At 44.7% G+C, this 13,300-nt stretch overlaps 1 protein-coding gene across 1 annotated transcript; it reads right to left on the reverse strand.

The window, feature by feature from the left end:
- Window positions 1-1,128: 1,128 nt before the first annotated feature.
- Window positions 1,129-10,297, reverse strand: LOC308467111 (purpurin). Its single transcript, XM_080988533.1, has 6 exons — window positions 10,208-10,297; window positions 6,985-7,105; window positions 5,735-5,871; window positions 4,338-4,450; window positions 2,801-3,013; window positions 1,129-1,352 (listed from the first exon to the last, which is right to left on the reverse strand). The coding sequence occupies exons 2-6, from the start codon at window positions 7,102-7,104 to the stop codon at window positions 1,342-1,344; spliced, it is 594 nt and encodes a 197-aa protein (XP_080844659.1). The 5' UTR covers window position 7,105; window positions 10,208-10,297; the 3' UTR covers window positions 1,129-1,341.
- Between the last annotated feature and the right edge of the window lie 3,003 nt (window positions 10,298-13,300).

Below are 13,300 nucleotides of genomic sequence, written 5' to 3' on the forward strand. Positions count from 1 at the left end.
CACTTTTTTGAAATTCAAAGTACCCATTGCCCAGCTCTCCCAAAGTAGATGACTTGTTTTTGAGCTTAAAAAACTAAATAAAAGGAGGGCTTTCAGTTTCATTGTGTTTGGTAGACTGAAACAGTTTGGTCCAGCTCTTGGAACCACCTCTAAAACGTAAGAGCCAGGGCCAATAATTAACAGAGATAGGTTGCCTTCCAGGACTATCTGCTCTCATTCTCAGGATCAGTTGAAAAAAATGAAGGACACACACACACACTGCCTCCAGTCTTTACACAGTCTCTCATACTACTAGTTAGTGCTCAGGATCCTTTCAAATACTAGGCCTAGTACGTGACTGAGGCAGGAGAGCTGCAATATTTCTGCATACAGAATGTATTTTATTACTGGAGGGGAAGATGAGGACCACGACCAAGTCATTATTTGTGTAAATGTGTGCACATGAATGGATGTGGCTGTCTTATGTTCGGGAAGGCTTACATCTGAGTAAGTCTGCACAGGATTGCACTATACTTTATTCCCCTGCCCTCTCTTGCTCAGTGGTTTCTGGCTGTCTCTGTCTGACAGACTGGCTCCTTTGTGGTGTAGTGGTTAAGAGCGGTAGTCTCGTAATCTGGGGAACCGGGTTCGCGTCTCCGCTCCTCCACAAGCAGCTGCTGGGTGACCTTGGGCCAGTCACACTTCTTTGAAGTCTCTCAGCCCCACTCACCTCACAGAGTGTTTGTTGTGGGGGAGGAAGGGAAAGGAGAATGTTAGCTGCTTTGAGACTCCTTAAAGGGAGTGAAAGGCGGGATATCAAATCCAAACTCTTCTTCTTCTTTAGGCCTCAAACATTACTTTAGCTCCCACTTCATTTGTTACTTTGCTCCTCCTGCTCCCCCAACATGAGAACAGCTTTGGCACTTACTATTTATGTGGTAAGTGGATCCCATTGACCTGGACCACTTTGCACACAAAACTGGCAGCTGAAACTTGAAACCTGGTGCTACATGGTGCCATGACATAGGACTTTTGTTTCTTTGTGTGGGGTTGTGTGTGACGAAGACGAAAGCCACAACGTTCCTGAATTGCCCACAGATGTCTCCAACCCCACACATTTTCCCACGTGAACACAGAGTGAGGAAGCAGTTTAAAAGATTACTTAAAAACATTTATTGACAAACATCAACACAGTTCTTTTGAGTTCAGACAAGCGAGGTGTGTAGCACCCAAGTGCCGTAAAATAAAAACAACAAGCCAACACTTAGATGTGTTTGAGGGAAAGCTCTAATCCAAACACTACATGGACGACTTCAAGATGCAGAGATCAGGCCTCTGCTCCAACTCTGAAGGAGTCTTGATTTAACAGGCCCCTGTGGAGACAAGCAAGAACAGCGCACGTTAGATGTTGCATTGCCATAACCACGATGCAAACTAGAACATTTTGCATTGTTACACATTTCAAGGCATGGTTGAGCTCCAGTTTTATTAGCTGCCTCAGAAACCTCCATGCAGAAACCACCCACACATATACACACAAGTGCAATGGTGGAACAAATGCTTTCAACACACACAAAACATCCAAGCAAAGCTGCTTTGAGAGAGAACAATTGCAAGTGAAGGGAGGGAGTGCGTAACTTTTCCCTAATAACTCTTCCTGCTCCAAGCGGAAAGTGGAAGCGAGTGGGTGAACACTTGCCTAGAGCTTGCCTAGAGCTGGTCCGGCTTCTCAACTTGTACATGTGTAAAAATAGTATTTTTTAAGTGTAGAGCTTGTCTCTGAGATTTTGCTTCATCACTACGTAGCAAAGACTGAATTGAAATTCTGGATCAAACTCAAAGTGGACAAGTTCCAGGACCAAGCTATGCAGACCATGTACTGGAGAAAAACTGCCCCAGATGAGGAGCAAGTGGCAAGAGCTTTAGAAGGCCTTTGTGCAGAAGGGCTGGCCTTTGGGGTCACTTGACTGACCACTCAGGCAGCCTAGTGTTGCAGCCTAGATGCTGCCCCCAAAAGTCCTGAAGTAGCCGTGTGTCCTGTTTGACAGAGGGGCAGTCCTAGTCCAAGTTAAAGGTTTGAAAAACTCTGAGAAGGGAGGAGGGGACTGGAAGTGACCCATCAACTGAGCATCTGGACAGCACGATCAGCAGGTGCACGGGTCCCTGCCTACCATGTTATGATGAGATGCATTTTTATTTAAATTATAGTAATTATTTCAATATATAAAGAAGCTGACGCCAATTCAGTGCAGATTTGTGCCTTTGTGATTCATTTCCTCCTTGTTGGCGATGCAAAACCCCGAGCAGGCCTTGCCACAGAAACATACTGCTGGCACATACTGGTGCCAGAACATACTGGTGCCCAAGGCAGTCTTCACAAAAGAATGCCCTCTTTTTTATATGCCTTACAGGAGACGTGGCTAACCTGTGGTCCTCCACTTTTACTGGGCTCCAACACCTATCAGCCCCTGCCTACATGGTCAGTGGTCAAGGATGATGGGAGTTGGAGTCCAGTGGTGTCCAAAGCACCACAGTTTAGCCCAGTCCTACCTTACTCAGATGTCAAGGAGATAGAGAACTACACAAGTTTTAGAGGACATCTGAAGGCAGCCCAGAGTGGCTGGAGAATTGTCCTGCCATAGACAACACCCATGAGCTTTTTGTAGATCAGCCAAGAGGTCGTCTGGTCGCATGACCAGATATTCTTGTAGGTTGGCTGTCCACACGACTGTTTCACAGATGGTACAGCACAACCCAAGCAACCTTGAACCTTCCCTCATTCAAGAAAGGAGCAAAATAGTGTGTGTGTGTTTTTACATACCTGACTGTAGGACAGGCTGGAACTGGCCAGACATGCAGATTTCTTCCTGCTTCTGGCGCACAATGCGCTGAATGGCTGGGGGGAGACCACGAGGGTTGCGAGAGAAAATAAGGGAGTAGCCGTCATCGCAGGAGCCATCCTCTTTCAGACTGCGGCAGGCATAGGTGATGGCATAGTTGTCGTAGTCTGTGTCAATCACCCAGTAGTTGTCACCTGAAACCATAACAGTGGCATGTTGTCACCTGAAGCCATACCAAAGTGTTCTGCAGCCAGGGCTGGCTTCAGGCATAATTCCCTCCCACCCCAACCCTGAGTGATGGAAGAATGAAAGCGGGCATCTGTGTGCAATGCCGATGTTGACTATCTGAGCTTGGCTGCATCTTGTTGTTACTGCATAAGTAGCAGCTCTGCCAGTTCAGAACTGTTACGGCTTCCTCCTGGCAGATGGAGAAAGCTACAAAGATTTGAGGTTAAACTCTGTAGGAAAGGAGAATCAGTGGATCAGAGTTCCCCTTTGGTTTTATCTCTTGCTACAATTGCTCTACGAGTCTTCTCTAACACTTGGGAGGGGGAGAAGAAGGGAACGTTAGCTCCCAGAAGAGAAAATAAGATACAAAGCAGACATTTGAGCAGAGCTAGTTGAATTTCTTCGGATTTTAAGAGTGTGTTTCTTAGTGTGTCCATTGGGAATTTACAAAGCAAAAGCTTCTTTGAGGACTATAGCCAGGGCTTTTTTTCAGCTGGAACTCACCAGAACTCAGTTCAGGCACCTCTCAGGTGGGCCCGTTGCCATTGTAAGAGAACGAGGGAGGTGTTCATGGTGAGTTCTGGCACCTCTTTTTCTAGGAAGATAGCACTGACTATAGTCAAAGGGTGGGATATAAATCTGAGAGGTGGGATTCAATTAATGAGTCCTGTCAGCAAATTGGATCTGGTAGAGGGTGTTGAGATAACCCCTGGAACAAACAGCATTGTGGTAGGAGAAGAGGGGGGCGGGTATTCTGTCTGGCAAGCCAAAATGCTTGTGTTGATGAAACAGTCAACTTGGCGCAATGTTGAATTCCTCCCAGTATAAATAAAAAAAGTGGGGTACAATACAGTATAAGAGAGAGCTGAGGCAACAGCTCCTCTTTGCTCTAGTGAGTATGAAAGGTATGTTGTGGGCTCCTCCCAGGTGACCTGAAATGCAGGGCTTTTCTAGCTGGGGTACCCAAGATCTGGAAGGGAGGTCCACATAGCCCCATGCTGAGTTCTATTCTTAATGTGTGTTTTAATTGTGTTATTGATTTCCCCCCATAACTGTTCATTTTGTTCTTATTACAAGCCACTCTGAATATTTTATATTAAGGTGAGACATATTTCAATAAAGAAAGAAATCTAAGCAGTGAAGGAAGGGCTTCCACACTGCTAAGATAACGTCAAAAGGGGCCACAGACATACAGCTGCCTCATTTGGGATACAGAATGAGGCACAACTCTTTGACAGTCCCCTTTTCTCCACATTCTCACCCACGAGCAACAAGGGATATCTTGCTCACCTCCGCTTGACAAATAGCTTGCCAGGCCTTGATAATTCATGAACATTTTAGCTGGAGTGGTGGGGTCAGGCACCGAGTACTGGGCGGCCATGTCAGCGCAGATCACCCAGAACCTGAAACAGGAAGACAGGAAGAGGAAGTCTCGTTAATTGGAGCCAGCTCTAGCTTTAGTCAGAGTGAGGCAGCTGCCTCAGGCAGCAGATCCTAGAGAGGTTGTGGGAGCCAAATCAGGTCTCTCAACTGCTCCCTTTTGTTGGAGGCCAGAGCTCTGTGTGCCTGCAAAGCTACTTTGCTGCCCTCAAGAGTGGTGGTGTGAAAAAGACTCTATGAATTGAAAGTGGAGACGCTATATGTACTTTTCTTTCTTGTTCGTCTGTCTGTTTTTTACACGAGACAATCTTTAATAAAAACTAATTTTTAAAAAGGAGAGTGGTGGTGCACGCTGTCTCATTGCCAGTATTGAAGTAGGATTCATCTGCTTCTGAACATGACACCCAGATCAGTATCCTGCTCAGCTCTCATCTGATTCTGCATTGCTATCCTAACCCTTCAGGCCTCTTCCTGCCCACCATTCCTGTATCCTACTTGCCTCCATGCGCATTCCAATCCTACTTGCTTGGTCTACTCTTACAACAGAGACGGGGAAATCTATGGACATCCAGATGTTGTTCAACTTCAACTTTCAGTAGCCTTAACCCTTGACCATGTTGACTAGGGCTGATCAGAGTTGGGAGTCCAACATCTAGAAGACCACAGATTCCTCCACCCCTGCCTTGCGTAACCATCTTTTGCCTCTCTCTAATAATCTGAATCCAATTTACCCCATCACCAAAATGCTTTTGACCGTATCTCTGGTCTAGTGTATCTCTTCCTGTCTCCTCTCACTGTGTGACTTTTCAGAAGCCGATCTTTCGTTGGCTGTGTAAGGACTTAAATCCTTCCCTTGAGAGGCCCACATCCTGAAATGCGGCCATTCGAGAATCATGTAGACCACACAATGACATTTGGTCCATCGTACGGCAAAATCAAAGTGAGATTATGAAGCATTGACCTTATAGGCTTTTCTGATTATATAGCAAATCAGATTTGGGTATGTGATAACATCACCAGTCTAACCAGAGGAAGGACAGTGTTTCTTGCACTATCTATGAATGGATGAACATTTTTGCCCCGTTTTGCAGGCCCCCATACCCAACAACTACTGGAACTGGAGCTTACATTTTGTGGGGGGGGGGGTAGGGATTCTTTTGCAAATGCACCTTCTCCCCACTTCGGCTCAGCCCTACAACCTAGTAGTTGCCACAACACATCTTGATCACAGGAACAGAATATGATGTCAGTAGGAGCAGGTGACCAGGAATACAAGGAAGGCTACTTAAGGTCACCCCGTGACTTACCCGAAAAGCTTCACTCTGCCTTTGGAAGATGCAATCATAGTGCCGTCCTCCTCAATGGTATATTCAGCTGAGATGTTATCTTGTAGAAACAGGCCTTCTGGGTCTTTCTTGGCCAGCGCATACCATTTACCTGCATACTAAAATGCAAAGGACATTGAAAGTTACCAGGAAGGACAGTGACCACATGGCACCAGGCTAGAGTATTAATTGAAGCTGAATTACCAGGCATTGCCTGAAAGTTCAAAGCAAGCAGACTTCTATAATCCAAATCCAAATTTCAAACAATTAAGCATTAGTTCATGGATAAAGTCTAATTCTGGAGCCCTTCCAAGTAACTGATGTGGCAACATCTGAAGACCAAGGCTCAGTTTATCAGCAGGATCTGCACCGCTTGAGGCTGCAGATGGGAGACATCACTGGCCCTGCCTGTGTGGTCACCTTTCTGCATATGTTACCACCAATGACATTGAAACAGCTCCAATACCTTTGCATGCCAGTGGCATGTGTACTAATCCTAACATGACAAGCTGAGGGAAGCATGTTCGGAAGCAGAGACCGAAGCCCAAAAATTGAGAAACACTCGAGGACGGCTAGCAAATTGGAAAGGTCGTTTCAGAAACTTAATTGCCATTCCCAGCACATTTATACTGTTGTGAGTTTGGTGTGTATGCATTAAACTAAGCACCAGACTCTTCTATCCCTGGATCCAGCAAGTGTTAAAAGCTAACCAAACCTTCAAATTCCAGGAAATAGACAGACTAGCCTCCTGGTGAGGTATAAAGAGACCAAAGGAAGAGGCCTGTGCAAGACAGCACAGCAAATGGGTGGAGCCGCAGCCTCAACTCTCAGATAGTGAGGAGGAATAAAGCAAGAATTTAGAGTTGAAATTTGGCTGCTTGTGAGCTAGAAGCTGGAAGCAAAATCAGCCAGTTGGAAAGCCAGAGAGGAAAAGCACAATGTTTGATGTTTGTTTGGATCCAAGGCTGCGACTATGAGAGAAACAAGACCCTTATGGGGTGTTGATACAGTGAACCCCTCCACCGTAGGCTCAAGCTGTATATATGTGTAAATAAACCATATATCATAAAGGCACCACAGTCTCCACAGTGCCTCATTTCCAAAAAGAAACATGAACCGTGAGAATCATTCACCGCTTGGAGATTGGGGTGGCTTGCAACAACACCTTTGCAAATGAACTGCATTACACGAGCTCACTGTCACCCTTTATGTTAGAAAGTATTCATAGTTACCCTCTTGGGGTCAAAGTCTTCCTTCACAGAGAAAGATTCCACTGCACACGAAGGCTGCGCCGAGGAATAATCGATAATGGAGATGATCGTCACCAGGAATGTGTACTGAGCGTATTTCATTCTGTGGAGCAACACAGTTTGTTCAGCACCGATTAGAAACTTGCTCAGGGAGGCGCTGAATTTTGGTGTCACACAGGGGTCACTGAAATTTGAGATCCCAAGGTCTGCCACTATTGGCTGTGGGTTCAAGGGTGGCACTGGAGACACCCAAATCCTAGGAAAGGCATTTAACTAAGGGTTCTTGGCACACTGTGAGTTCTATCTGCAGTAAGGTCTTATGCCAATAGCGACTTCATTTCCCAAAGTGCCAAAACAGCACCATCCTTGCCCAACAGAGAAGTATAAGCAAGCTCAGGGGAACTTCAGGGATCTCAGAAGTCCAAAAATACTTAGGGGCAAAAAAAATACAAGGGGATAACAACACCAATCGCTGCCATCTACAATGAGAGAAGCTAAATTACAGAGACTGACTCATCTGCATTTATTCAGCAGAGATGTTTGCTTGAATGTATCAAGCAACCGGATAACTGTCTCACAAGTAATGTCTGTTTACTTTATCGCCTTACACATCATTTATAGTTTGCAAATATTCTGCTGCAAATGTCTCTTGTGCTCCCTTTGCCTTGTTGATTTAAGTATGCTTTCCAGTTACTTTCCTTGAAACTTGACATTTCTGAAACCCTTGAAGCCCAATTTCATCCATGTTTACTCCAAAGAAAGCTCCATTGGGTTAAATGGACCATAGGTTTACTGCCTTGATGTACTCTCTGCCGGTCAGTATCCAGAACCCCAGTCCAGCGACTACTGTGTGCAAGTTGTTACTGAGATCTAGTTCTAAGGTGGTCAAGCTGTATCTAGCCTGTCCCGTTTCAGTCTGCAGGTGGGGACTTATATGATAGAATGCTCCTCCATAGGAAATCCAGCCAGATGGGGGAATCCAGCCAGATGGGCAGGGTATAAATAATAAAATTATTATTATTATTAATGTCCCTGCTTCGTCTTAACGAAACTGAGTCCTAGGCATGCTCTTCCCCCTCTAGCCTCTCATTCCGGATCCCTCCTAAGCAAATGAAGGCTGTGCCAAGGGGGTGGGCTCCACATCTGGACTTGTCTGGTGCATTGCTCAGCAATGTGCAGGACCCTCCTTGAGTGGGGAGTCAGAGGGGGAGGAGAGCCAGCAGGACTGGGACTGTCTGCACAAACACTGTGACTCTCAGCTTCTAATCTTTCCTGGAGGGCCCTCCTGAACGCCCTTGATCACTCAAATCTCCTGCTTCTATCAGCTCCCAGCTCATCCCTTCGGCTTACTGCTCTTCAACGTCCCACCACCAGGATCCAAGCTCTAAGGTGTCCTCCTGGGAGGGGGTTGTCTTGGGAGGCAGGCTCCCAGAATTCTTCTTCATCCAGCCAGTCGGAGCCCTTCTTGGAGGGCTCTTGGGCTGCCGGCTCCCACCACTCCCCCTCATCCAGCTGGTCCCTGACAAGGCCTGGCTGTGCATTTTCCATCTGTTCTGTCCAGGAAGTTTCCCTAATCCTACAAGGTGATCTGCCTGCAGTAGTCTGCTACATGTGTCCATCTCCTTGCCTTGAGCGTTAACAGGCAAGGCAGCTGCCACATGGTTGATCAAGCTGTGAGTATTAAGCAGGAGAGGGAGGTCAAGCTAACCTAAAGTTGAGAGGAATCAGATTTCCAGATCCAAACCATAAGCAATGAAGCACTAGGATGGGTGTAACATCCAATTCTATCCCCTAGAAACCTTCCAAAGGATTTGGAAGAAAATGACAAAAAGGATTTGGAACAGAATTGGACAAAATGACAGGAAGGATTCGAAACCTGAGGGACCAGAAATTTACAGAAGATTGGAAGAAGTATGTGAATTATTTGAAGAGCAACTGTAATCAACAAATTACGCTAGTAGGACTACAAGAAGTTTTGTAAGGAGAAATATACGAAGTGTTACAAACTAGAAAAAGATAGAGATATTGGTTATGAGTTTGAAATGTAATAGGGAAGATAAGAAATGCATACTGAGAGATTAGACTGGAAAATTTTCAGACAGGATTGATGGAAGTCAAAAATTTGAATAAGATGTAAAAGTATGTTTAATTACTGTTGAAAATGATATGTTAAAAAAACTAATTATATATATATATATATGTATATATATATATATATATATATATATATATATATGAAACTTTCCAAAGGATTGATGTGGCATTGCTGAGGGTTAGTAAAGGGAGAGAGGTAAAGGACCCGTGGACGGTTAAGTCCAGTCAAAGGCAACTATGGGGTTATGGCGCTCATCTTGTTTTCAGGCTGAGGGAGCCGGCGTTTGTCCACAGACAGCTTTCCGGGTCATGTGGCCAGCAGGACTAAACCACTTCTGGTGCAACAGGACACCGTGACGAGTGCCAGAGCGCACGGAAACGCCGTTTACCTTCCTGCCACAGTGATGCCTATTTATCTACTTGCACTGGCGTGCTTTTGAACTGCTAGGTTGGCAGGAGCTGGGACAGAGCAACGGGAGCTCACCCCATCACAGGGATTCGAACCGCCGACCTTCTGATTGGGAAGCCCAAGAAGCTCAGTGTTTTAGACCACAGCACTATCCGCGTCCCTTGAGGGTTAGTGTACCTAGTCAGCAGACTCAAATGCTGAAGCTTTCCTGGACTCTAACGTGTCAGGATAAAGTTGAAGTAACCAAAATCCCATTACTGGTCTAACTATGTACAGTAATTGCCGTTCTTCAGGTGTTACTGTTAGCAATCTGGAAACAGCCACTTTGCAGTGACCCCCTCATATCCCTCCAGACAACACATGTATCAGGTCGAACTTGTTAAACCAAAGGGTGGACATCTTTTAGCCAACACCTTGCCATGAAATTCAGGTATCTGATGTGCACCGTAGTCCAAACCTTATGGAAGCCCATCAAAAGCATCTTACACCATCTGTGTGGTGGATCACACCACTTTACACGGAAGCTGGGCTTCCCCACCAGAGATTGTATTAAAAACTGGCCAAAGGCAGCAAAGGCAGCAAAAAACTAATTATCTATGTAAATAACGAATGCATCTCAGTAGATGGAATAAGAAGACACCTCAACGAATCAGGAATAAAATGACACAAAATTGCATCTTCTACAGCTATTGAAAGACCTACCTGATGGATTGCTGAGTCTTCTTGAACTTATTCCAAGCAATTTGTCCTTGTTGCTCTGAAGAGGCCTGACTATGGATAGCACTATGCTGGCTGCCTTTAAATAAGGTGTTTGGAAAGGCACTAATTGGCTCTTTGTCTCCTGGACCTGAGTAAGATGCTTAAAGATGGATAATCCATTATGTAAACAACTTCACTAGTAATCCCCACACTGGACCATCAGCTGTTACCAAACACACATTGCTTTTACCTAATCCAAGAAAGCATCCCAACCGATGAGCCTAAATAGCCAAAGCAGCAGCACCTCTTCCATGTCCAGCCCTCTGTCTCCTCTGAAGCACATGGCCTGCTAAATTAGAAACTCATGCATCCTAAGATGCACTGGAACTTTCCTCCAGAGACCTCAAATATAGATATCTAAATAAAGACAACTATATATATCTAGGGGTGCCACCTTTGTTCTGGCAAAATACGGGATGGGGCAGTTGCGGGGGGGGGGGGAATATCAGTTTTGTGCTTCAAAAGCAATCCATTACAATCTATTACAGCCTAACGGGTTGGACCCTCTGGAATTTGTCACATGCAGAGACATGGATTTGTAAATCTGTCTGTGCTTGGCCACCCAGAGCTTAAATGCATGACCTTTCACACACCTTTTCAAACACATGAATCTGGAGAGCATCTCTGACTTGGGAGAGAGAGAGAGAGAGAGAGAGAGAACCTACCTGAAACACAAGACAAAACAGTATCAATACAGGATGTAGCATTTTGCACTGAAATAAGGGACAACCCTGTATTATACAGGACAAGTGGCAACCCTACTCTACCTGAAGTCTCCAGATGTATTTCTGTCCAGGCCCAGAACTCACATGTTTAACTTCAGCAAAGAAACACTGAATCCCTCCCCTTTAGATCATTCTTTATAACTTGTTGGCTGAAACCAAGAAGATTTTAAAACTTGCATATATTTTGCATGCACACAACTCAGTGAGGGCTCCATCCCCAAGTGACAGAATTTAAATTCTAAGGACCTCAGAGCAGGGGGGCTATCTATATTTATTTATTTAATCAATCAATTAATTTGTATACCATCCTTCATCCGTAGATCTCAGGGTGGTTCACAACATAAAAAATACAAGGTAAAATCTTCATTGCAAAGCACCAAAAACTTGGAGGTTACCATGTTCTTGTTTAATCCAGTAGTTTACTATTTCTAGTATAATTATTTTGAAAGCCTATTAACAGAAACACAGATTAAGACCAAAATAGTCTAACTAAGCAGCGGAGTACTAGTTCATGAGAATTCTGCGTAAGATATTTGGCCAAGTTCAACAATCCTCATTTCTTTGGCTGAGCTCATCTGCTTGCATGCTTTGTGCTCAAATAATATATACACACATCAGTGGTCTGTGTCACAAGGGTTGGGTTTTTTTGCCGTTGACTGCCTCCTTGGCAGTTGTGTTGGGATGGGTATTAAGCAGCAGGTGGACTGTTTGAATGGGCACTGATCCTTACCCTCAGTGCTGTGCCAACCCCTGATTACTTTGCTCTAATCGATAAAGTTGTGGCCTGTTTTTAAATACCCACACACAAATATATATGCACACAACAAACTTACATTTGTTTTATACTAGTTTATCTGCTGTGGTTTACCCAAACAACTCTGGAAACTGTAGATGCAGTTTTTTCTTATAACAATTGTATTAAAGTTCCCTAGCCCCCTTGCAGAATTAGAGCTCCCCGGGCAGATATGCCCCATAGAGTAGACCACTCAGTCTTATTCCCCTCAGGGACGGAACAATGCCTTTCTGGAAGTTTCCCCTTCCAACTGGAATGCAGAGAAATGGCCTTCAAGAACCACTCTTTACCGGTTTCAAAGGAAGCTCAACATCTGTCTCTGAGGGCTAATCCACAAGCCACTAGATTGTCATTAAAAGGTCACGGCTTGTACCAGACTTTGGAGATCAGCAGCAACCCTGGGTGGAAACGCACTCCGCTGCCTCACCCATCCCAGACACAGTATCAAGATAAGCTCTCTTAGTTCAAGCACAGCACATTACATAAGGTCTCGCCACACTCATGAACGCTCGCTCTTCTTGACCCTTCAGTCAACTCTGAATGGTGGTGATCCTCTTGGCATTTCCTTTAGTGACAATATGCAGCCTTCAAGTTACTTTTCATGAGACCAGACCATGACCTCTTCAATCCTAGATTCCGAATTTGGCAACATATTTACAGCAAGGATCCACATTAGGGGTTGAACAAAGGCTGAAAGGTCAGGGGGTGGGATGGAAGGATCTGCCCATTTCTGTCCTCTCGGTTTCTCAGTTTCCCCACCCTTAAATTCAGTTATCCAGGGCCCCTACTGCTCGTCTCCCTTGCTCTTTCTGCCTGTTCACCTGTCTTTTCCGAGTGTACAAACAGTGACAAGAGGGATGAGTTGCAGCAGAATCTTGAACATGCCTTGCAGGCTCCCTCTGGACTGCATCAGGCCCAGAGGAGAGAGGAGGCAAAAGAATAGGAAAGAGTGGCAGCAACAAGAAATATATTTGGGGTAGGGATGCTGCTGAGGGTATCTTGCCCTAGCCCCCTCCCCTCAAAACTAGAACCAGCACTCTTAACAAAGTCTCATTTGCTGACATAATTTATGGAGCCACTTCTTTTTTATTTTATTTTATTTTAATTTTATTTCAAAACCAAAAAGAAACAAAATACAAACATCAAATTCTAAATTCCTATTAGTTTTCTAATGTAAGCCTATTACATAGATTACCTAAATTAAAATATACATGATTACTGTAGGCTTCCCTTTGCTGTATGTAAATACATCACAGTTAGGAAATTTACATTATAAATAATATTATAGATTCTCACATGCCCCCCACTCCCCTTCACCCATGTGTGAGATCAATATTTTATTTCTTCCATCTTGTTGTGTTGTTATAATTGCCACTTCTTTATTTTCACGGGTAAATATAGGTATGGGAACACAGGGCAATAACTTCAGATGACCTGTTTATTGAGCATTCATCCTGATTTGTTTGCTGGGACATGAGATAATGGACTTGCTTTCCAGACACAAGTCCGTGATTTAAA

This window comes from Podarcis pityusensis (assembly GCF_964106645.2).
Source record: "Podarcis pityusensis genome assembly, chromosome: 17".
NCBI lineage: Eukaryota > Metazoa > Chordata > Lepidosauria > Squamata > Lacertidae > Podarcis > Podarcis pityusensis.